The 25,853-nt window shown below is 39.1% G+C and overlaps 1 protein-coding gene across 11 annotated transcripts in view; it reads left to right on the forward strand.

Moving 5' to 3' along the window:
• The window catches only part of KLHL32 (kelch like family member 32), a 196,570-nt gene that overhangs the window by 162,418 nt on the left and 8,299 nt on the right, over nt 1-25,853 (forward strand). For 3 of the 11 annotated variants that reach the window (XM_008515945.2, XM_070556709.1, XM_008515954.2), the window contains 4 exons: nt 2,348-3,074; nt 16,052-16,110; nt 19,116-19,308; nt 21,287-21,381. In XM_008515945.2, coding sequence (XP_008514167.1) covers nt 2,348-3,074; nt 16,052-16,110; nt 19,116-19,308; nt 21,287-21,381 — 1,074 coding nt within the window. Of the gene's footprint in view, nt 1-2,347; nt 3,075-7,183; nt 7,312-16,049; nt 16,111-17,977; nt 18,077-19,115; nt 19,309-21,286; nt 21,382-25,853 lie in introns of those variants that run through there. The other 8 variants (XM_070556710.1, XM_070556711.1, XM_070556712.1 and 5 more) reach the window with 5 other exon arrangements.

The following is a 25,853-nucleotide window of genomic DNA, read 5'->3' on the forward strand; positions in this document are numbered from 1 at the left end:
GTAGACAGAAAGCCAGAAATTGATCAGTGATAGGTCACAGTGGTCACTGTTTCACTGCCAGTTGAGTTCGTTATAGAGGTTTTCTTAAAGACAGAGCCTAGTTGTGGCTTGTGTACCTCTCATGCAGTAGTGACACTGTTTGCTAGAAAGATAAACGTAAGTCGGAGAGTGTTAAGAGATGGGTTAGAAGATTGATTATGGCATAGGAAGAACTGATTTATGAGGAAAGAGAAAAATTATTAAATGGGCAGCACTATGCTATAAAAAGTGGCTGTGTATTTATGTTTCTTGAGTGCTGTTTCCTGTAGTATCTATAAGAAAGATGCAGAAACATTAGGATGTAAGGACACTGAGGAATTTGTTACAGAGCAAAGCAGTATCAGCTGGAATTACTCGATTAAATTAGGAGCAATATCAAAGGTTAACTTTGAGAAAACTTTATCTGGTGCATGAGAAATGACCTTGAGTGGGATGACTTTATTTATCCCTGAGAACTTTTGAAAGCTCTGTGGGCAAAGAATGGAAAGTTATTTATTAAGCTGTTGCATAATCTCCCCAGGGAAATAATTGGAACCCCATCCCTTGAAACTTCTAAAATTAGGGTGGAGAAAAACCAGGATGTTGCCTGTGGCAACTCTCTCCACTTGTGGCAGAAACCTGGTGATTGATAAGTGACGTTTTTCTTCTGCAATATCTTTGATTATTGCTGATGTTACCATACCCGGATAAATTTTTTCCATCAGGTTGGTATCTTATTTACATTAAAATTGCCAGTTTCTAGAAAAACAGCTAGGGAGTATCCCTCATTGCCCACCATGGTGTCTGCCCTCTTGGCATTGGTAGGTTGCCTGGCACCCAGGGATGTTCTTTTTTCATTTCTCTTCACTATGTAATTCACTAAGATGCAATTCACTTCCTACATTCTTGTCATCCAGAAACCTAAAAAGTCAAGTCCAAAATATGCCTTGCCTTTGGGAACCCTTTGTCAAAAGGATACAGAAACTCTGAAAGTCTGAAATCATCTGGTGCCTCAGAGAGCTCAGTAATCCTTTTCACCAGGATGAAAACTCAGCTCGTGTTTGCCCAGGGTAAGGGTCCGAGAGCACTGCGCCGCCTTCTCCCTCCCCCTGTAGGTGGTTTTTCTCATGATATGCATCAGCTGGAAAAGGAAGCCCAGAAGCCCAGTTCCATTGGTCAGAAAGCAAGTACAACAAAACACAATTATTCAGTATTCTAATTCATTACTTTACCTTTTCATATAATACCTTCAGATCCACATTTATATTGTCTAGGAGATCTCATTTAATATAAGTACTGCTAAGAATAATGCATAGCAAATATGTTGACTGGAGATGTTAGATATACTTCTTTATGCCGGTGTGTGGGAAAGTTTGCTGAACTTGACTATTGTCACATTAATTAAATTACTTTTGGGGCTCCATAACGTGAATTGTTTCTTTGTCGATGCTATTTTCTAAATTATTGTGCAATTTTGTTATTTGTTACCTAATGCACCTGTCTATAGCCAAAAGTTATTCTTCTTCTTCTTCTTGAAAGAGATCTAGACTTAATCACAAAGGTTAGGAGCACTTTCTGCTATTGTGTCCACAATAGAAAGATAATCACCTCTGCATCCTGTTTTTGTGAAATGGTTCTAACAAATTGCCAATATCTTACAGGTGCAAACAACTGTCTTCAAGATGAAACCTAACTGAGAAAAAAATAAAATAAAATTGATAGGTTTGCAGTCTTTCTTGTTCTTCTCTTGCTTCCTGACTGATATACCTACCAAAGGGGCAGGAAAAAAAAATCTTTTTTCTTTCTAAATCATTCTACTAGTGTCATATTGATTTTCTCTCAAGTACACCCTGTGGTCTCAGATGATCACAGATTTTCTTGCATTACTTGTATTGATACAGCACCTTGACTCATGGGTTGACATATATTGCTTGAGTTGTGATGACACCACTCACTGTTGACATTTCCTGGTGGTGGGGTGTATCAGACCTCTTATGTATGAAGCATAAGGGAACAGGCTGTTTCACAACAGCATTCTCGTTCTTTGAAAAGTGAATGTTATTATTCACTCTAAGTAATACCTTAAGTCTCCGTCAGTGTTGCTTAACATTGTTGCTAAGTCCTACAACAGTGTCTTGAGTTCGTTTGTGTCTCTGCTGTTACAGAAAAAAAATCCTCAACTGCATATCAAAATATTCCAGTATTACACAGTTTGTAATAAAAAAATTGTATTATGTGTCTGAAATAATACACAGTAACCTGCCTCTATGCTGTGGCTTTGGCTCTCTTTCTTACCTTTGTATTCTCATCTCGCCTCCCTCTGTTTCAGCTAGCCGTGAGGTGGTTGGAACACAACTGCCATTACCAGTACATGGATGAACTCCTGCAGTATATCCGCTTTGGCCTGATGGACGTGGATACTCTCCATACAGTTGCCCTGTCCCACCCCCTTGTCCAGGCAAGTGAGACCGCAACAGCTCTTGTCAATGAGGCCCTGGAATACCACCAGAGCATCTATGCACAGCCCGTGTGGCAGACTCGCAGGACCAAACCACGGTTCCAGTCAGACACTCTGTATATCATTGGTGGGAAAAAGCGTGAGGTCTGTAAAGTCAAGGAACTTCGGTACTTCAATCCTGTTGATCAGGAGAATGCTCTCATAGCTGCCATTGCCAACTGGAGTGAGCTGGCTCCCATGCCCGTGGGAAGGAGCCACCATTGTGTGGCAGTCATGGGGGATTTCCTGTTTGTAGCAGGAGGGGAAGTGGAGCACGCCAGTGGCCGGACATGTGCCGTGAGGACTGCCTGTCGCTATGACCCCCGCAGTAATTCCTGGGCAGAGATAGCACCCATGAAAAACTGCCGGGAGCATTTCGTGCTGGGTGCCATGGATGAATACCTCTATGCAGTAGGGGGCAGAAATGAACTGCGCCAGGTTCTGCCTACCGTTGAGCAATATTGCCCCAAGAAGAACAAATGGACTTTTGTGCAGTCCTTTGACCGATCCCTTTCATGTCACGCTGGCTATGTGGCGGATGGTCTTCTTTGGATATCAGGTAGAACATGCCTCATACGTTGGATTTATGGAAAAACACTTTCATTGTGGCATAAATTTAAAAGTCAAGCTTTGGTAGTGTGGCCATGTGTAATTGAGTGAATGAGCCAAGGATGCCATTTTAGCTAATTAACATTCATGTATTGAGCGCGTACTCTATAGAGAGCAATGTAATGGGAAGTAATTGACCTTTCTGTGACTTTCTGAGTGATTAGTGGAGTAAAAATTCAAGATGGAAATTAATGGCCCGTCACATCTCTTTTTCTACCAGACTTTCTATTGTTGAGATTGTCAGCTTTTGATATTCGTGGATGGTGTTGCACACCTTGTGGTTTATCCAGGTCCTAGGCTTTTTCTTTCACCCTGGGCTGCCTGACTAGGAGGCTTCCATCAAAGACAGGGCAGGTGAAATAAAATCCCCGTAACTCCATTTTGATGGGTATAGCAATGGGCATAGATCAAGGTAAGAGCCATGCTGGGCACTGAGGGAAGGAATTTAAGTTATTGGTTAAAATAATGTTTTTGTGTTATCTCTGAATTGCAGTTATGCATGCCATCCTGATCATTCATTCCTATTTACTCTTGTGTTCTTCCTGATTATTTGGGGGCACCAATTATGTTAGATTATTTTTTTCCTTTTGTTTTTTTTTAAAAGCCTTTTGATTATGGAAAAAGCAGTGAAGCTATTGTAATGAAACCCACATCCCCAAAACCCAGCTTCAGCAGTAATCCACTCCTTGCCAGTCTTCTTTCATCCACCACCGCGTACTCCTTCAAACCCCTCATGACTGCCTTTTCACTTGAACAGGAAGAGTCTGTGAGGGCTATATTCAGTCAACTAACATTATCAACCTGTGTTTCCAATCCTATTGAAAAGACCTAAAATGTTCTCCTTGGAAAGGTTTGCCTATCAGGGAAGAAAAGTTGCATCTTCTCTTAGTTGGAGGATATTCATTTTGTAACCCAGATGGAACTTGTTGAATTTCTATGTCAAGGACAAAGAGGAAAGTCAAATAACTTAAATACTACAAGCAGCTTTGAGATGTTTGTACTTAGAAGAAACAATCACTTTTAAGTACACCTGTGAAGGCTTCTCAGCTTCCCTCAACAGTCTTGTTTATCTTGTTAGCTGTTTAACATCTGCTCTGACAAAATTTTCCCTTGCATTTAAACTAAATTTGTTTGGACTCTGCCCATTTTTTCCTTTTGCTGTTCTCAATAACAAGGGAGACAGCCACCGTCTCGGCTTCTCTGGGTGGATCAGTTATTGGCAATTTCTTGATTTTCATTGAAGAAACCTAGCTCATGTCAGGGTTTAAGTGCTTGAGCATTAGTGAATAAAGTTAAGATTAGGACAAAGGAAGAGGATAAATGAGGTGGACCCTATAATTACTGGTCCTATATACCAAATACACAATAGATGTGAGTGTATATGTTAGCATATATAGATATATATGTAAACAAGAGCCTCATTTATCTGGTGACTTATTCCCTTTAAGTATATATTTCAATAGTTAAAAAAAATAACCACTAGGACTATATCCTGTTAGCTTTGCTGGATAAACTTCAGACTTGGCTACAAATAAGTCTTTGCCAATAAAGTGGACAGATCTGCACTTGGATAACAAAACAATGATGGATTTATGAAATCAATGTAATTTGTATTTTCTCCTAATTTACATTCCTTCCATTGACTCATTTAGTTTTCATATATTGTTAATGTACTGCATTCTGAAATTTTGCATTGCTTTTTCTAAATTTTGTTTGAATTTCTCATAAATATTTTGATAAATATTTCCTATTTTTTGGCTATAAAAGTAGCCTTTTGAAATATGCTGGAGTTTCCCTTACATAATCTTAAAGATATGACTACTTAATACCTTCTTTAGTGAGGCCTTAAGAAAGCACAGAAGCCTATCTTAGACTGACTGAATCTATCATCCTGGTATCAAGCTGACTTCTCTTTCAGTGCGGGTCTGTATATTTCCTTTTCCATTTTATTAAATGTATCAACTTATTACAGATCTTATTGCTATGTCACTTTGTTTTCCCCTACTGTGAAAGGAAATACATTTTCTTTGTTCTTCTTTTGCACTAATACATGCTGCCTGTGTTAACCATACTTAATGAAAACAATCTCAATTTTCTCAGGTTTGTTTCTCCCTACTGTGTACTTGAGATGAAAAACTCACTTCCCTGTGTACAGTACAATACCTTTAATTGGAAAGAAGAGGAAATCACCAGTGACATTTCTAATCCTTCAGTCCTCTGCCTCTTTCCTCAGGCCCATCTTATAATAAATCAATTGTGAATCTAACCATGGATAGGGAGGGGTGACTAGATTTGCTAATGGGCCCCTTAAAAAAAAAGACAGGTATATTTCACCTGACTATCACTGATTTAGAAGTGTTACCCTGATTTGAAAGTGTTTGAGGCTATTTCTTATCCTTTACCAACTAATTCAGTATTTCCAACTTAATTGGTGGGGCATTGGGTCATTGGCATCCTTTTGCCGTTTTGGCAGCTTTGCCTGAGGTGGAGTTAGTAAGGATTATAAAATGTGGGTTTTAGGGACTTATTTCCCTTCCATAGAACACAAAATGAATGTTTCTTTAGAGACTTAACATTTCCAGTGTGCTCCCTCCCTCCCCGTGCACCCTCCCCTTTCTCTGTCCATTTTGGAGTCAGGACGCTCTGAAACCTGTCCATGGTTTGTAAAGTGGGACAAGCAGAGATGAATTCAGAAAATCAGGCTGCATGGAAATGCCCATTAGCATTTAATTTAAGATGTTAGAGAGAGTCAAAGTTTACAGGCTCCTGTAGCATTTGACATAGTCGCTCAATTCATAAACGCTCCACATCATTTCTCCTTGAAATTCACAATACTGAAGTAAAATAAGCATTCAGTATCCTGCAGTTGGGCTTTAAAAGGTGTGCTCTCCATTGTAAGATGTTGTTTCTGGACTACTAAAAAGATCCTTTTTCGTGGGTTAAAGTTAATCCTGAGCTCATCTTGCAGAACAACTTACCTTTTCACTTTTGTCAATGGCAGCAAGATAATGGGAAGCTAACTACAAAATTAGTGCTTTAAAACTATAAAAACAAGACAAATGCTACTGCCTTTACTCAAAAGCGGTATTTAGCGCTTTCTTGATTCTCCTGGTGAATGCTATGTCCTTATGAAGTCTAGTGCTGACTTAGAGATAAGTAAGATTAATTCGGCAAACATACTTCCTGCCCTCTAGGAGCTGACAATCAAAGAGTTTTTCCAATATTTCATTAATGAAAGAACATTTATTAAAGCTTCTTTAACCCCCTAGAAGATATATTTATTTTCATCTTGATTACATTTAGTTGAAGCTTGCATTGCCCCATTTTAAATAACTTTAATTTATTCAAACCTACTAAAAGGACTTTGGCTGTTCTAGTATTCATTAAAATTAGAACAATGTAAAAATCTCATTAACATTTTTAAAATGCCATAGCTTTAGCTTTACTCTATCTGCACAAATATTATTTTACTTGCATCTAAAATATTATATACAAAGTATTGGGAACTCACAGAGGGCATGGCGGAGGCTGGATTATGGTGCACTGAGATTTACAGACTATGATCACGCAGTCATGTGAAACTTGCTCGACTTCTTACCAACGAGGAGGTGCTGAGCAAGCTTCCTAACTTCGTTAAGTCTTGTTCGGGGCTTGTGCTAACGCGACAAGGTAGAGTAAGACATGAGTCCTGTGCTGGGGCTCACAGTACAGTAGAGGGAACAGTCTTTTAACAGATAATTATAGTATAGCTTATGATATTGTGATGATGGAAATCTTTCCAAGGCACAGAAGGAGTACAAAGCAGGGGGTAATTAGTGCAGGGACATGAGAAGTTTCACCAAAGTTTGTAGCACCTTCCGCCAACTTGGCCTCAGGTCTGTTGGCTACTTCCTACTTACCCATTACCCCCTCCCTGTCTTCATGCTTGGGCTTCATGGTCCAATCATTTCAGTAATTCTCTTGCCCTCTGGCAAGCACACAATGTTGGACACACCCAACAGTCCACTCTGTCTGTGCCTGTACCTGAGCAGCTGAGCCCAGTGGGAGGAGGCCAGTGGAGGGAAGGGCTTTGTATTTGTATACACTCAGCTCCCCAAGACTTCTCTACACCCTCCTGCTGCTGTCTTGCCAGTCCTTCACTGGCTGTGACTTCTCTTTCCTCACCTCCTCCCCCCAGACTCGGAGGAAGGAAGTGAGGAGGTTCTCTCTGCAAATCAGGTGCAATCTGATGAGGAGGCGGTGGAGAATGTGAGGAAACAGATGGGCGAGAGATGGTTCCGAAAGGGACCAAAGGCAGAAGGTTGGGAAACACTAATGAGGGTGTGGAGGAGGAGGAGGAGGGGGAACTAGGGGAGGAGCCTGAGGATGTGGGAGGCAAGGTCAGAGGAGGAGGAGTGTTACAGGAACCAAGACCAAAGCAGCAGGGCGTGGTGAGAGATGTCCAATACTACAGTGACACCAAGGGCCGTATATTCCCTCTGTATTTTTCAATCCGGAACTACTTGGTAATGGCAGTGAAAGCAGTTTCAGGGCAGTGGAAGAAGGTGGAGGCTAGAATGCAGTGGGTGAAGGTGGGAAGGGAAAGTGAGGAAGTGAAAATGCAGGTAGAGGCTATTGGAAGAAGTGGGATGTCATGTAAACTTCACTCCCTGAATCTGAGCTTACCAGAGAACTCTCCAATTATTCTGCTCCTGCCTGCAGGGAAAGAGTGTGCTCTTTCCAGGTACACATGTCCTCAGTCCATGGGACAGCCATTTTTTTCATTATAAATTAATAAATAGCATTTTGGCTTTAAGAAGAAAAAACGAGGGTAGGAAGGAAAGAAAAAGAAGGAAGTATGGCTGAGAGAAAAGAGAGTAGCTACAGGAGGAAATGCAGGCTCAGAGGAGAGAACTTTTGGTTTAAGGGTGCGAGTGCATTAAGCAAATTTATAGATAAGGGAAAGGAGAGAGTGATATTGAAGGTGAAGGGAAAGGGGGCATCCTCTGGTTGGTAAATGCTGAGCGCACCTCTTAGGTACCAGGAATGGTGATAAGTCGGGGGGATACCTTATTGACAACAGACACAGGGTCCCAAACAGGCAGAAGGGAGTTGGGAAGGGGTTCAGTCTTGGATGGAAGAAGGAGAGACTCCTCAGCTTCCAAGCCCGGAGGGCAGGAGCCAATGCTGGATGTGGACCTGGGCGAGCTCACAGGTGAGAGGCAGGAACCTGAGGAGGTTCCTTGTCAATGGAGTCAAGGGAGAGACAGGGTTGTCTGTCGAGGCTGTGCAGTGTCAGGACTAGGTAGAGGGTCTGAGGTGAGTGGCCTTGGAAAAAGCCCCGAGAGAAAACAGAGGAAACCGGCATGTTAAAAAAAATTGTGTCGGAGCCCATACTAAGGTTGGAAACCACAGTATTGTGGGAGCCCGGTTTGCAAATTTCTGTCCTATTTTTTGGTGTTGCTCAGCAGAGAACTGGAGAGGGCAGATCCTTGGATTCACTCGTGACGGAAGGTTTTTAGGCTGGGAATAGCCCAAAGGATCCTATTGGAAGGAATTCATCATGCTGGGATCCCAGTTAGGGGAGTGTCAAGGGCTTAAGGTTTGCTTGAGGGAGAACGAGTGCGATGCTGGAGTGAGTACATAGAGAGTGTCTGTTCGTTGCCCCTGGAGGCAGCAACCACGTGATGAAGCCACCTGCCGGGTAGAGGTCTGGAGCTTACTAACTTGGCATGTCCACTTACAAGTTCCTAGTGAACTGGAATGTCCACTAAGAATGAAATCTTTGTTGCTTTAGATTTCTAGCAACGAGCTGCTCCTAGCAGTTACTTTTCTCCTCTTTTTTTCTCTTCTGCCTCAGTGTTTATTACTCCCCATCTGACGGAGATTAAGACAAAGCCACTACAGTACTGGACTGAGATGGAAGCCAAACAGAAAGGAACCATTCTACGATGCTTTTAAAAGTTCTGAATGCTTTAGAGAAAGCAATCAGATCACCTGTGTTCTCCAAAATCATTAACAAAGCTTTCATCCCGAACTGATTTCCCTTTATTCTGAAGAAGTAGCACTTACCCCTCACATTACTGCCTAGGAAATGAAGCTTAAAGAGGTTCAGTGATTTTCCTAGATCATACAGCTAGTGTTTGACAAAGTTGGAATTTGATCTCTGTGTCTCTGGTTTTTGAAAACCATGCTTTTCCCACGAATCCACACAAACCAGTGGTTTATCACTACAACAGAGGCCTCAAAAACAGATGCTCCCATTGCAAAAAGCACTTCCAAATGACGTGACTGAAAGTAAACGATAGGCAGAAGAATCATCCTATCCAGGGACTTGTTTAGGATCAACAATCATTTGATTATCTTTAATTGTTTAACTGGCCATCTTTCTCAGGGCACAGAGCTGAGCCACCTACTGTCTTCCTTTTGGTGGTTCTCTAGTTCAGTTTGTAAAACATAAATGGTAATATAAAGTTAACATGTAAAAAGAAACTTAGTGATAATATGGAGCTACTGTAAAATACATTGACTTAGATTAGAACATTGTTTTCTGAAAAGATTACATATTACAATATAGTAGTGTAATGTCCCTTAACATTGGTAGTTGAAGTAGTTAAAATGAAAAAAATCCACCCCTTTGACTCCAGAATTCCTCTCATGGAGAAAACAGTCTTTGTTTAGATGATCCATTTGTGTCTGTCAAGATGAATCTAGAAAAAGAAGGTGGAATAAAGAGTGAGCTGAATTGCTCTACCTAAGAATATGGGAAATAGGTCATTGTCTTTATTCCCAAGAGGAGAGAAGGTTAAAGCAACATCCTGTAAATGGGGCAGGGCTGAAGAATTTGGTTGATGGCCGAGGGAGATAAAAGATCCAGCAAGAATGCAGCAAAACCAGGAGACTAGAGACAGGGAAAGGTGACCTTGAGAGCTTGACCCTGCTAGGAACATGCAGAAATCTGTGGAGGTGGGATTTCAGCTTTCTAAGGAGGGGAGTTAGAGCGAATTTTATTGAGATTCTGAAGGGCAGCTGACACCTGCATTGTGGTAGATTTTGCCCTTGTTTATCATTTCACCTATTTAAAATAACACGTAGTGCAGACTTTACATATTTTTCGGTCACAAGTTGATATTTGTTTACTCTAGGTGACATAAATATAATTTGTGTTTTCAAGTGCATCAACCCTTTCTTTATAGATATTTTGTAAATTTGAGACGTTCTTTGCAGATTTTGAGGATATTAATTACCCATCCATTTGTGTGGCTTTCTCAAGTGTGACAGAAATAATATGGATACTAGTTTTAATTTAATGCATGGATTAAGTATGCTTCAATTCAAGATAACTAATTTAGTAGAAAGATTCTTTAATTGTTTATGTAGCATTATAAACACTCCAAAAATATAGACAGCCTAATGTCTTATATAAATAGTTAATAAAAACGTTTATTTTTGCATTTATTATAAGCATTCCCATGGTGTCCCTTTTATCAAGGACTAATAACGAGTTTGGCGCTATAAAAAATGATGTATATGAAGACACACTTAATGCCAGGTCATTCTTTTGATAATTAGACTGCAAGTGTAGAGTTTTAATCTTTTGAGAATTGGAGCAAGTTTACGGAGGAGAGGCTTAAACTATTAAAGAAGGAAAAAGCCTTTGATACCCTTATGAAGCAGCCAGTAATTCTGGTTATTAGAAAAAAGAATTATAAGAAATGCATTTCAGGGGGCTGGCCCGGTGGCGCAGCAGTTAAGTTCGCATGTTCCGCTTCGGCGGCCCGGGGTTCACCGGTTTGGAACCCAGGTGTGGACATGCCACTGCTTGGCAAGCCGTGCTGTGGTAGGCGTCCCACATATAAAGTAGAGGAAGATGGGCATGGATGTTAGCTCAGGGCTGGTGTTCCTCAGGGAAAAGAGGAGGATTGGCAGCAGTTAGCTCAGGGCTAATCTTCCTCAAAAAAAAAAAAGAAAGAAATGCATTTCAGACTACAAAATTCATTCATTTATTAATTCCATATTCCATACGTAGTTATTTTTTTTAATATCCCATATGTACTCATTTGTACCTTTTATGGAAATCATAAGATATTTCCATAAACAAACCACTACAGTATTGGAGAAACTTCCCTTTATGGATTGCCTCTACACCATGCACGCCAGTTCATCTAAAACCTATGAGAGAGATGTCATCATCTCCATTTTGCATGAGGAAGCTGAGCTTAGCTGTGTTAATGGCTCCCGCAATGATAGTCATCAAGGAGCCTGTGTGGGGTTGATGCTACAGGCTGTCCCAAAACGCTCCCCGTAGAATAGTGTGAAGCTGGGCACTGCAGGCCTCCAAGGGGGTCGCAGAGAACTTGAGATGGTTTTCCACAATCCTGACTTGGCTGGCAGAATCCCAGCCTGAAATGTCTTCCGGAAGAGCATGGACTCAGTCAGTTCTTTGCATCCTGCTCTGTCCCAGTAAGGATACTGGTGCTGCATTGGGTACCACAGGTTTCTACTGAAGAGTTTAGTGCAGGACTCTGTTTATCTACAGAGGCATTTCTGTCTTTGAAAAAAAATTAGCAGAGTCACCAGACTTGACTTACCCTGACCAACGTATATTGAGGGCTGTTTTTCTAAACACACAACTTTATAGACACTATCAGCATTGACCAGTTGTTGCTTTTGAACACAATGAGTTTGGGAGTTGGTGAATTCTCAGTTGTGGAGACAAAAGTTGCCTGTTTGGCAGTCACTTGTCATTCTTTCTCTGGTATGCATTCATCCATTTGTCACAACATTTTGTGGGGAGCTGAACAGGGAAGCTTAAGAAAAATGCTTTACTCTTGTCTGGATGATAGAAAGCATTTCTCACTGCTGGTAGCGTGGTGGTAAATTTTCATTCCTTCTGGCAGTTTTTAAAGACTTACTTGACTTTGGGGGAACCTCCAGTATATCTTTAAGTCACAGTTCAAAAGTATAAGACAAGGTTGTTCATTTTCAATTTTGGCTGAAAAGTCTTAACTTTGTGGCACTTCAAAGTTAGGGAAAACTTGGCTTTAAAAATGGATGCAGATACGAGATGGCATACTTAATGACAGATGTATCTATGGAAAGCTGTTAAGATGCAGATTATCCCCCCTGGGGTGGGGGAGGGAGATCAAAACTGCCAATCTATAAAATATCCTCGATAGAGGAAGGCATGGAATCTATCTTTGCAAGTGCTTTGATTGCAGGGGACAGTATAGCAGCATGTGGCATCATAACCCAGAGCAGACAAATCAGCTTGATGACTTTCAAAGCCAGGAATACTGCTGCAGGCAAGGGTACTCCAGTCTAGGAGAAATTAAAACATATAGAGACTGTTATTAATTCCATATCTATTTTTGTATAGTCAAATCTGTATGCAAATCCTTAGCATCTCATTTCAGCAGATTAATCTAAAAGTGAAGAGTGTTATGTGAAGGGAATGTAATGATAAAGCACTGCAAAGGAAGAACGCTGCTGAAGAAATGGGGGCTGCAAAGTTGGATGCTTTTTAAAAAATTTATCTTTTGTACTGAGAAGAAATGGTTTTTTATTTATATGCTTATTTGTAAATTATTTCAAAGGAGAAAAGCAATAGAACCAATTTCTCAGGTTTTCCCTTGTAATCCTGACTTGGCAAAAGTTACAGCACGAGGTTTTTTAGGCACCTCCTGTGGTTTCACACGCTAGAAGTAATCAACCAAATAACTAACCAGGACTTTTATTTTTACTCCCAACTAGTAACCCAGTATCTCATTTCTAAACATTGTCATGTGAGTGAAAATTTGTATGTGAGGGTAGGAATCTAATTACTGAGTGCAGATTAAGAAAAAAACGATTATAAATGCATCTGCGGAAGACAGGAAATAATAATTCTGAAGAGCATGAAGATAAATTGGGTGCCCTGCTTGGGTGAGAAGATGTAATAGCTACATTCTAATCCAATGGTTGTACATTTAATGTATGATGGACAGAGTCTGATACATATAGTAGTGTAAATATTTTCAAATAGTGTCATAAACAGATAGTTTACTGCAGTGGATATTAATTCTGTCCCATATTTCTAAAACAAGTAGAGAAACCATCAAAGTTTTGAAATAATGAGTGAGAGCTTACCCTCTGTTCCCTCTCATTTGGAGAAATGATTATAGGCGAGCTGGACATTAATCTGATGGTTATGGCCCAGATCAAAAGCACTTGGCAATCATTTTAACCCTGAAGACTTGTGAGGTCTCGATAGATTTGATTTTTCTTGTGTAGTTATGCTGAGAAAGAATTATTGGACATTCAATTTTTAATCAGCTAAGAAAATGAAGGTTGGGAGGAAAGAGCAAACACACCTCTGTATTTATTTTGACACGTTTTGACTCTATGTAGGCATTTCAGCCTCAGCTTTCTTAAGTGTGTTTCTTTTCCTTTGATTTCATTTTAAAAAAGACATTCAATGAAAAATGCAGAGAAGACTTTCTCTGAGGGCAGGAAGCTCATTTCTCTCTATTCTTTGTGATTTCCTCTGCAGACAAAGCTTTCATTGATTTTAAAAGTGGTTGCAAGCTTCAGAGAGAATTAAAAAAAAAAAAAGCCCTCCAGTTAATAATAGCCATGGTCAATTACTTGAAAGATATTATCTCCTTACTGGGGTTGAATGAGAGAGCAATGATTAGCCTGAACAGGTCCCCTCCCCTTTATGCATCCATTAATATTGATTGATTATTCCAGCTCATTTGAGAATCCCCTGGATGCTAGTTGACTTGACTCCTGGCCATAGAGTAGATGGTGGTGATCTAGTCAAAATATTTGTACTGTCAAAGCAAAAATTATACTGGACAAAGTTAAACAGACAAGGAAGATTTTATTCAAGACTATTACACTGGGGGAGAGGGGCCACAATACAGTCTGAAATCAACTCCTCTGAGAAACAAAAGGGAGGAGGGTTTTTTTTTTTAAAGACTTTATTTTTCCTTTTTCTCCCCAAAGCCTCCCAGTACATAGTTGTGTATTTTTTTTAGTTGTGGGTCCTTCTAGTTGTGGCATGTGGGATGCCGCCTCAGCATGGCTTGATGAGCGGTGCCATTTCTGCCTCCAGGATCTGAACCTGCGAAACCCTTGGCCACCGAAGGGGAGCACTCGAACTTAACCGCTTGGCCAGGGGGCCAGCCCTGAGGGAGGAGGGTTTTTAACTCTTGGAGTGAGCTAGTGGAAAAGTACTGAAGGACTTTTGGAGGAGGGTTGATCAATGTGATGGGTTGAGCACATTCATTTATCCCTAAGTTTGTAAATGTTTTTCTCTGTGATTGGGCCATTTGTGTTTGTTGACTGGCACCCATCAAAGTTAGGCTCCTGCCGTTCATAGCTCATAGGAAATGGGTGAGAGGGGCATTATTTTCCTTGACGATTACATTTCAGTAGTATGGCTTCCAGGTCTTCATAAATGATTTACATCTCAGAGAGGCAGAGAAAGACTGTACAAGTCTTCTAAAATAAATGCTCCAAGAAAAGGGAGTTCAGGGGCCTAGACACAGGAAGAAGCCTGTCTAAAGTTTAGTTAAGCTGAGGGGAATGTTAAGGCTGTCTTGGTCAGTATTGTAACAGTACACATTTTTTAAATGCAAAAAATTTTAATAAGAAACTTTTTTAGTCTGGCTCAATTTTAGATCCTTAATGCAAAATTAGCTGCTTCTTTGTGATACTGAAATAAGAATGTTACTCATTTTAGACCAGTATCTAGAACTATATATGAGGCAATATTTCTAAAGATTGGTTTTTGGGGATTTTTTTTTCTCATATTCTTGTTATTTTATTACCTAACATTTAATATCTCCTAGTGTTATTTTCCCACTGTGCTGTTTTATGTGTTGTTTCTTACTTCTTCCATTTGATGGTAAAAATTAAAGTAGAATCAGTAATTTTTGGGTTTTACAGGGCTCAGTGTATACCACAAACATGGAAAGAAGTATGAGGACAAGTAGGAGAAACTTAGCTAGAAGTGTGATGGTTTTTTAGTGGTTCTTGATTAAGCAGAAGGTCTCGAGTCTTTTGGATCTAAGCAGTTGTCAAGAGGCTTCAAAAAAGTTGAGGACAATAGCAGCTGTACTGCTGGTACTCCAGATTTGTGCTGCCCAGTATGGTGGCCATGAGCCATATGTGGCTTATTGAGCATTTGCAATGTGGCTAATCTGGATTGAGATATGCTGTGTCAAATGCACACTGAATTTTGAAGATATACTGTGAAGAAAAGAATATAAAATATCTCAGTCATTTTTTATATTAATTTCATGTTGAACTGATAATATTTTGCCTCTATTGAGTTAAATAAAATTTACATTGTTTAATATTTTACCATTTCTTTTTGCTTTTTAACGTGGCTACTGGAAAATTTAAAGTTGCATATGTGACTTGCATTTGTGGCTCTCACTATATTCTGTTGGACAGCACTGGCTCTAGATCCGTTTTGAGAATTAATGTCTTTTCTTAGATATGGTTCCTTCCAAAGAGATATCAAGCTATCACTGTGTTAGTGTGCAGAAGGTTAGAGCTGTAAAATTGCCAACTTAGCTAAGGACAAGAAATTTCCATATAACTATATCCCTGGTATAAATTGTGTAGAGACTTGTCTGTGTATGCTTTGTCCGCTCCCACTCCCTGTCCATACTTTGCCCCTCATTCTGGCCATGCAGAACAGCTTGCCAGAATTGGAGGGCTCTTGATAATCTCAGCACACTTGTTGCTTGCTCTCAACTGGATTGCTTCTGAAATGTTTCTTGAAAATGAAACTGCTTCAACAATAAGCTTCTTAATTATGTCCTGGGTTCACCACAAGGGTATACAAACAGATCCTCAGCAGTAGCTAATTTTCCTTTAATTGTATCTCATTCTTATCTTGGAATATCCTGTTTCTTATTCATGAAAGCTCTAACACGTGTTAATCCATTACAGGTGGAGTAACTAACACGGCACAATATCAGAACAGACTAATGGTATATGAACCTAACCAGGTAAGAATCATATAAGAAAAGCTCATTACCTTAATTAAAATGAATTTTAAAAGATTTCCACAGTAATTAGTAGTTGCAATGCCAGGTCTCTACACACACATGCATCTTAAACTTATATAGAGAAAAGGAAGCATCTGGATAAAGTGCTCTTTGGTTGCCTTTTTTTCACACAAAATTTCAGCTCCTTTAGTTTTTTGCTATACACAATGCTTAACTCTTTCAGAGTTTTGCATAATGTAAAATATGGGAAAATACGTTGATCAGTTAAATGCCCTTTATTTCCGTTATCTCAAGTGGCTATCCATATTCAGATGCATCCAAAGAAAGGATTTTGATTGTCCTGTTGCTCTGTCCTTTTAGAAAGCGTGTCATTCTAGGAGGGGAACAGGCTTATGGTTTCACTATTGTCAAATAAAACAATAACTTTTATTTAACTCCGTATAGCTAAAGTGTGCTACAGCAGTGCCTAGGACAAGTCTGAAGTAGAAATATCGGAAGAGTTTGTTTTTCATCTACAGCTTGGGCCTGAACTGGAAGCATTTTGGTGGTGCCTGTCCCTTCTTCTGTCCACTTCTCATGCACACTAATGACTTTTTTCCCCCCAAAAGAGCCATTTTTATTTTTTCCTTCTACCAAAATATCTGTGACCTTGGCAAATGTTTGCTGAATTTTGCCATTTCTGTGATTTTGGTAATGTAAATATTTTTCATGATGATGACAATATTCCAAAATGATTTGATTTTGGGGTTTAATATTCATCAACTGAAGATAATGGAACATGAAACAAGAGCTTGCCTTTGGCAGTCTGGGTCAGTATTGGTCCCCAAATGTATGTCCAGAGTGACCTCAGTCTATTTGGTATCTTTTTATTTTAGCAATTAGTTGATTCTGAATTTAACAAAGGTATTTCTCTCTTTGCAAGTGTGTTTCCTGGTGTCATTAGAAGCTGTAGATTTTGGAGACTTCATGTCCATGGGCCAGATGTCTCAAGAGGGATCATTAATTGCAGTGGCTTGAGTTCGGTGCACACGTGGTTAAAGAGGAAGAAGGTGTTAACATTTCTCAAATGAGTTCTGTTTCATGTTTGTACACACATGCTCTTTTTAAAAATTCTGCTGGCATATTGTTTACGGTGGGTACTGGCAAACATCACATCTGCTTGCATCTTGCTCAGAATCTCAATAACTCTATCATTCAGCCCTGGTGCTTATTTCTCTTCTAGGCCTTTGTGGAGAGTCGATAATGCCTGCCATCTGCCACAGAGCACATTGCTACCTGCCAACAGGCAGGCTGGGGTGACCTCTGCTTCCCCACCACTGATTAGTATTCACACGCTAGCTTATTAGGAATGACCCCACTAGGCCTCTCTGTTTCTTTGCCTTTGCAGCGGTTGGCGGCTCACCTGGCAGGCATGGCAGTGAAGGAAGCTAAAGATATAATCAGGGGATGCAGGAAGGCTTTACAAACCAGATGGCGTCCATAGTCCTGTGACAAGGGACCAGACTGCTAATGCAAACATTGATTCCTAATACTGTAATGGCTTGCCTCATAGAAAGCACCTAAGGAAAGCATCATCAGAGTTTTGAGTTAAATCCACTCATGTGTAATGTATTAAAGATATTTCTTAGTAGAATATCTGAAAGAAAGGTTTGACTGTTTTATTAAAGAAGACTAATTGGAAAGAGATGCTTATTATGACCTGTTTAAAAAGAGGGAGCAGATAAATGCAAGCCTTTCAAACTGTATAAACTACTTTTATAAAAAGTGTGTCTTTAAAAAAAGAGAAATTAGAAATGAGGTAGTAGATATGCCTGTAGTGAATGGACCAATATTTATACAAAATATTTTTTTTCTTCTTCCTTTACAGCTTTGTGAACTGGTGAAATTCTGTGTATTCAAAACATCATATGATTTTTCTGGTTGAAATCCAAATTTGTCTTGGCAAAAAGGAGTCTGAGATCTTCCTGTATGTTAGTGTTTACGTAGAACGGAAATGGTTAGGTTTACTTACCTGTTCATTACTTAGTTAAGATTTAAAATTAAAGTCATATTTGCTTTTCATCTAATTTTACATTATCATTTAAATAGGAGCCTTATTTAAGAGGGGTTGAACATACCTCTCTCCTTATTGAGATCAACCTAGAACCAAATATTAGAAGTTTCACTATTCCCTAAAATTATCATATAAAATTTGGCCTTCTACCAAAACAAAAGTGTGCCTAGAAATAACTGTTCCCAGTTTGGCGGAAGACATGATCATGAGTATATTAAAGGAAGCTGAGACAGTGGCAGTGAGGGAGTTTGTTGCTAAATCAAATCTTGAGCTCAGAGGTTAATTTGGGAAAGAGCAGCAAAATCAGCATCACCCTAGCTTACACAGGGGCCTTGGGCAGCCAGTGATTATTGTCACAATAATTTTATTAAAGTGAACATTTATTAGGTGTCAAGCACTGTTCTAAATGCTTTATGTATATTAGCTAATTTAATCTTCCCAACAGGTTTGTCAGGTAGATATTATTATCTCCATTTTACAGGTGAGGAAACAGGCACAGAAAGGTTAAGCAAATTGCTCAAGGTCACACACAGGTTATACCTCAGGCATTGTGGATCCAGAGCCTGTTTTCTTAATGACACCACTGTGCACAGTATACATAGCCATGCACTTTCATCCTTAAGAAATTTGCATGAGTAAGTTCTCTGAATTGGGTGAGATATCCATCACAAAGATTTCTATATCCTCATATGATCCCCTTACAAGTGCAAAATCCCCTATAAAATACAACCCAAACATGAGGAAATGCCTTATGTAAATTGCAAGAGTTGGAATATGTGGGTTCTTCTGCACTTGTCCTCAGGTAAGAGGCCCATACCTTTCAAAGCATATAAACAACATTCAAATAGAATGTGATTGACAAATGTTAGGGTCCCCTCTACTAATGAGGCACTGATGTTTTCTGCCAGTGTTCTTCTATTAACAGGATTCACCTGAATTTCTTTTTTTTCAGAATAAGTGGATAAGCCGCAGTCCCATGCTGCAGAGACGGGTCTACCATTCCATGGCTGCTGTCCACAGGAAGCTTTATGTTCTTGGAGGCAATGACCTGGACTACAATAACGACCGGATCCTTGTGCGGCATATAGATTCTTATAACATAGACACTGACCAGTGGACGCGTTGTAATTTCAACCTGTTGACTGGCAAGTACCTTTGATTAAGTAAATCAGGAAAAGCAGAGATTCAAGGAGTTGCCAAACTTGTTTTCTCACACATCTTTAGTGCATCTCTAAGTCTTAAGTGCATGGTGGTAGAACAACTTGCTTTTATTTATTTTTATTTTATTTTTTTTGAGGAAGATTAGCCCTGAGCTAACTACTGCCAATCCTCTGCTTTTTGCTGAGGAAGGCTGGCCCTGAGCTAACATCCATGCCCATCTTCCCCTACTTTATATGTGGGACGCCTACCACAGCATGGCTTGACAAGCAGTGCCATGTCCGCACCTGGCATCTGAACTGGTGAACCCCGGGCTGCCAGAAGCGGGGCGTGTGCACTTAACTGCTGTGCCACAGGGCCGGCCCCCAACTTCCTTTAATTAACCATAAAGGTGCACATTATTTATCTCACAATTTGACTCGATCGGGTAGCTAAGCACCTCGTTTCTCAGGAGCTGTATTACTTTTGTGCGTCTTCTCACGTGGCTAAGAGAGGCATGTCAAGTCCATTATTGTCAATCAACATTCACATAGGAACTTTGATACAAGTGGGAGGAACTAGGCGCTGAAAGTGTTAATAACTCTTTACAGAAGCAGTTTACTTTTTACTTTTCACTACTTTTAGTCATCTTATTTCTTGTGAGGTCAGGAGAATGGTCTTTATTATTTATCACTGTCAAATATTGTTTCTGGCTGTATTCTCCTAAAGACTAAATCTTAGAGCAGTTCTGTGCATAGAGGTTTGGCAGCATTTCTGGCCACACATCCCCATCCAAGCATGAGCATGGGCACGTGGTATGGACATCCTCATCCCAAAAGCCAAATGAAAGGAAAGCAGTGAACAGCTTACCCTTGACATTTCTTTATGGAGTTGAAAGCTTTTTCTCCCTTCTTAGTTTGCGTTATTAACATCCACATGTGATCAGATCCCTTCCAGACTGCTCTACTAATAGGAAAATCACAAACTCACAATGGTGGGCTGGACTAGTGCCTGGAGACATTTTAATATGCTGAGTGGGCACTCAGTCACTCACAGCTGCTGCTGGGGAGGACCATTGGGAGCATAACCAACGTGAGAGCTTTAGATGCTTTGTATTGAGCTCCTGTTATTGCAAAAATGATTTTTGAGGCCACCTACAAGTACTTAACTCTCTCTAAGTTGCTGTAGTGATCCCTTAGCCCCTTGGTCTCTGGATTGGTGATTTTTTCTGCTATAGGATCCAGCTTATTTATTACCCCAGTCAATCCTGTGTCAGCCCATCAATAAAAAGAGACTATCTCAGTCTCTGATGGCCTCCAGGGAAGAATATCTGGTAGTCAGTTATTCTGTCTTCCTTTTTAAGTGGGGGAGGAACCTTTCATCATTTTGGCATGTCAGTATCTAGGGACTATCCAGGCTGGTCCCGGCTCAGGAACTTTAATATAGTCTTAAAACTGTTGCGTATGTAAAGAAAGGGAGGGTAGTAACTTTATCAATCTTTCCTGTCATTTGTCTTCATTTGGGGCATGCTAGGGGCATGGCTGTGTTTTACTGGCTTCTTGGGGTTGCAGTTGTTACTTTACAAATGTAAGCACTTGCGTTAAAAGCATTTGTAGGTACAAGAGGTGTTTTGCATTTCTAAAATATACCTTATTTCCACTGCTATAAATTAATGGCATACAACATAGTAAAAAACTCTAGTTCTATATGGCTTATTATTGCTGTATTTAATGCTGTATTTCCTCATGTGGCTGGCTAATAAGTGTTATGGCCTGGTTCTGACCTGACGCGGATTTATTCTCTGAGAAATAGTGGTTAATTCTTCCTCTGAGTACTGGGAGGCAGTGATTAGTTGCTGCAGAAATCCTGTGGAGGATACAAGTGTGCCACAGGGGGAAACGGTATCCCTCAGTGGCAAAAGGGTTAATTAAGACATGCAAGGAAATAGATTTATTTTTTCTTTTTATTCAATTCTTTTTACTTTAGGCCAAAATGAATCTGGACTTGCTGTCCATAATGAAAGAATATATTTAGTTGGTGGATATTCGATTTGGACAAATGAGCCTCTGGCTTGTATCCAGGTGAGTGGTTGAAGTTCCTTTTGAAGTTTGTTCCTGTGGTTCACAGAGGTTACTTTTTGCACTGCTGCGACTGAAGGAAAAGATATTTACATGTAGAAAGGCTTGAGCTCCTTTTGTGCAGCTAGTTCAGCCACTCAACTTCCTCCTGCATCCTAAAAATGATGCTTAATAAATGACAGAGCCCTATTGAAATAAAGACGAGGATGAGGTTTGAAAATATATGTAATATATACTGGAACGGGGGAAAGCTACTTTCCTTTTCTCATAAACCAAAAAGTCTAGAAATCGTTGGTAATAATACTTTCACACCCCCAAAACTTTGCAGATGTCTCCATTCCACTCCATTTCCTTAATTTCTATATTGCAATTTGTTTATCTCCATAAATGCCACCTACAAGGGTGTTCTTCCTTCCTGACAGAGGTGAGCAGTAGTGGTTTATGGTTGGTCTGACAGGCACAGCCTCAGCCCAAAGAATAGCCCTGGCCACATCAACATGTGAGCAGCCTGGCTGGGCAAACTGCCATTTGGGCCTTTCAGAACAGCAGTAGCTTTTGTTGATATACATATTCAAGGTATTATTATCTATCTTTTGTTTTTGTTTTTTACAATTCTTACCATAGTTATTTTTCTATTTTACATGTTCTCTGATAACATACTGACATGTATTAGCCCTGGCCCTTTCTCCTGGTCTCCAGAAAAATATATGCTTATAACTACTCATAGTATCTACTCTCATCTTTGTGGGAAGATTTTTAGCAATTGTGTCCATATCTTTAATAGTTGGCAGGACTATTGAAGCTTCTGATTTCTTCTTCAGTGTCATCTCATAGGGTATATATATTTTTTCAAGAAAGTTTTCTGTGTTAAGTTTTCAACATTGTTAGCATATAGTTATTTATTACCTTTAGTTTTGTCCCCCTTCACATTCATAATATTGTTTGCTTTTTCTCTTCTTTGCTTGATTTGTCTTGCCGGAGGTTTGTCCAGCGATTTTAACATACTTCTATTATTGATACAGATCAAGTAGATTTAAATCAGTGAGGGTAGCATAGATAAGAACAACATAATCAACAAACTTGTCCTAACGCATGTAAGTTCTAGATGGAACAGTTAGAAAAGACATATTTTTCTTTTTTTTTAGTTTTACTGAGATGTAATTGACATTTAATATTGTATTAGTTTAAGGTGTACAACAATTATTTTATATATGTGTATATTGCTAAATAATCACAAGAAGTTGAGTTAACATCCATCACCTCACATAGTCACAAAAGTTTTTTGCTTGTGATGAGCACTTTTAAGATCTACTTGCTTAGCGACTTTCAAATATACAATACAGTATTGTTAACTATAGTCACAATGCTGTACATTACACCCCCAGAACTTATTCACCTTATAACTGGAAGTTTGTATCTTTTCACTCCTTCACCCATTTCTCTCACCACTCACCCCCCCACCTCTGGCAACCACAAATCTGTTCTCTGTTTCTATAAGTTCAGTTTTTTTAGATTCCACATATGAGTGATATCATACAGTATTTGTCTTTCTCTGTCTGACTTTTCACTTAGCATAGTGTTCTCAAGGGCCATCCGTGTTGTTGCAAATAGCAGGATCTCTTTATTTTTATGGCTGAATAATATTCCACTGTGTACACACACACACACACACACACACCACATTTTATCTATTCATCCATCAATGGACACTTAGGTTGTTTCCATGTCTTGGCAATTGTAAATAATGCTGCAATGAACATGGGGGTGCAGATATCTCTTCCAGATGGTGATTTTGTCTCCTTTGGATATATACCAAGAAGTGGAATTGCTGGATCATATGGTAGTTTTATTTGTAACTTTTTGAGGAAACTCTGTACCTTTTCTAAGTGGCTGCATGAATTTACATTCCTGACAAAAGCGCTCAAGGATTCCCATTCTCCACATCCTTGCCAGCAATTCTCTCTTGTCTTTTTGATGACAGCTATTCTAACAGGTGTGAGGGGATATCTCATTGTGGTTTTGATTTGCATTTCCCTGTTGATTAGTGATGTTGAGCATCTTTTCATGTACCCGTTGGCCATCTGTGTCTTCTTTGGAAAAATGTCTATTCAGATCTTCTGCTCATTTTTTAATTGGATTGTTTTTTTCTGTTGAGTTTTATCAGTTCTTTATATATTTTGGATATTAACCCCTTATCACATATAAGATTTGCAAACATTTTCTCCCATTTGGTAGGTTGCCTTTTCATTTTGTTGATGGTTTTGCTGTGCAGATGCTTTCTAATTTGATGTAGTCCCACTTGTTTATTTTTGCTTTTGTTGACTTTGCTTTTAGTATCAAATCCAAAAAATCATCATCAAGACCAATGTCAAGGAGTTTACCCCCCTATCTTTTCTTCTAGGAGTTTTATGGTTTTAGGTCTTATGTTCAAGTCTTTAATCCCTTTTGAGTTGATTTTTGTGTATGGTGTAAGATAGGGGTCCAGTTTCACTCTTTTATATGTGGCTGTCCAGTTTTCCCAACACCAATCATTAAAGAGACTATCCTTTCCCCCATTGTATATTCTTGGCTCCTTTATCATAAATTAATTGGCCATATATGCCTGGATTTCTGGGCTCACTATTCTGTTCCATTGGTCTATATGTCTGTTTTTATGCCAATACCATACTGTTTTGTTTACTATAGCTTTGTAATATAGTTTGAAATCAGAAAATGCGATGGCTCCAGCTTTATTCTGCTTTCTCAAGATTGCTTTGGCTATTTGTGGTCTTTTGTGGTTCCATACAAATTTTAGGATTTCTTTTCTTTGTCTGTGAAAAATGCCATTAGAATTTTGATAGGAATTGCATTACTCTCAGTAGTATGGACATTTTAACAACATCAGTTCTTCCAATCCATGAGCATAGAGTATCTTTCCATTTATTTGTGTCTTCTCAGTTTCTTTCATCAGTGTCTCACAGTTTTCAGTGTAAGATCCTTCACCTCCTTGGTTAAATTTATTTCCAGGTATTTTATTCTTTTTGATGCAATTGTAAATGAGATTGTTTTCTTAATTTCTCTGACAGTTCAGTGTTAGTGTAGAGAAACGCAACTGATCTTTATATTGATTTTGTATCCTGCAACTTTACTGAATTTGTTGATTAGTTCTAACAGTTTTTTGGTAGAGTCTTTACGGTTTTTTAATATGTAATATCATATCATCTGTGAATAAAGACCATTTTTCTTGTTCCTGTCTGATTTGGGTGTCTTTTCTCTTTTTCTTGCCTAATTGCCCTGGCTGGAACTTCCAGTACTATGTTGAATAAAAGTGGCAAGAGTGGGCATACTTGTCTTGTTCCTAATCTTAGGGGAATAGCTTTTCACCACTGAGTATGATGTAGCTGTGGGTTTGTCATATATGGCCTTTATTATGTTGAGGTACGTTCCCTCGATATAGTTTGTTGAGAGTTTTAAAATCATGAATGGATGCTGAATTTTGTCAAATGCTTTTTCTGCATCTATTGAGATGATCATATGATTTTTATCCTTCGTTCTGTTAATGTGGTGTATCACACTGATTGATTTGTATATGTTGAACCATCCTTGTATCCCTGGAATAAATCCCACATGATCATGGTGTATGATCTTTTTCATATACAGTTGAATTTGGCATGCTAATATTTTGTTAAGAATTTTTCCATATATATTCATCAGGGAAATTGGCCTCTAATTTTCATTTCTTGTAGTGTGGTAGTCTGGTTTTGGTATCAGAGTAATGCTGGCCTTGTAAAATGAGTCTGGGAGTGTTTCCTCCTTTTCTATTTTTTGGAGTTTGAGAAGAATTGGTATTAGTTCTTCCTTAAATATTTGGTAGAATTCACCAGTGAAACCATCTGGTACTGGACTTTTCTTTGTCAGGAGGTTTTTGATTACTGATTCAGTCTCCTTGCTAGTAATTCGTCTGGGCAGATTTTCTGTTTCTTCATGATCCAGTCTCATGTTGTATGTTTCTAGGGAATTATCTATTTCTTCTGCGAAGGCCAATTTGTTGGCATTTAACTGTTCATAGTAGTCTCTCAGGATCCTTTGTATTTCTATGGTATCAGTTATAATGTCTCCTCTTTCATTTCTAATTTTATTTATTTCAGTCCTCACTCTTTTTTTCTTGGTGAATCTAGCTATAGTTTGTCTATTTTATCTTTTCAAAAACGCAGCTCTTAGTTTTACTGACTTTTTTCTATTTTCTTTTTCATCTCTATTTCACGTATTTCCACTCTGATCTTTGCTATTTCTTTCCTTCCACTAACTTTGAGTTTAGTTTTTTCTTCCTTTTCTAGTTCCTTCAGGAGTAAAGTTAGGTTGTTTACTGGAGCTCTTTCTTTTTATGTTAATATAGGCATTTATTACTATGATCGTCCCTCTTCAAACTGCTTTTGCTGCATCCCATAAGTTTTGATATGTTGTATTCACATTTTCATTTGTCTCAAGATATTTTT

Source organism: Equus przewalskii, chromosome 9 (genome assembly GCF_037783145.1).
Source record: "Equus przewalskii isolate Varuska chromosome 9, EquPr2, whole genome shotgun sequence".
NCBI lineage: Eukaryota > Metazoa > Chordata > Mammalia > Perissodactyla > Equidae > Equus > Equus przewalskii.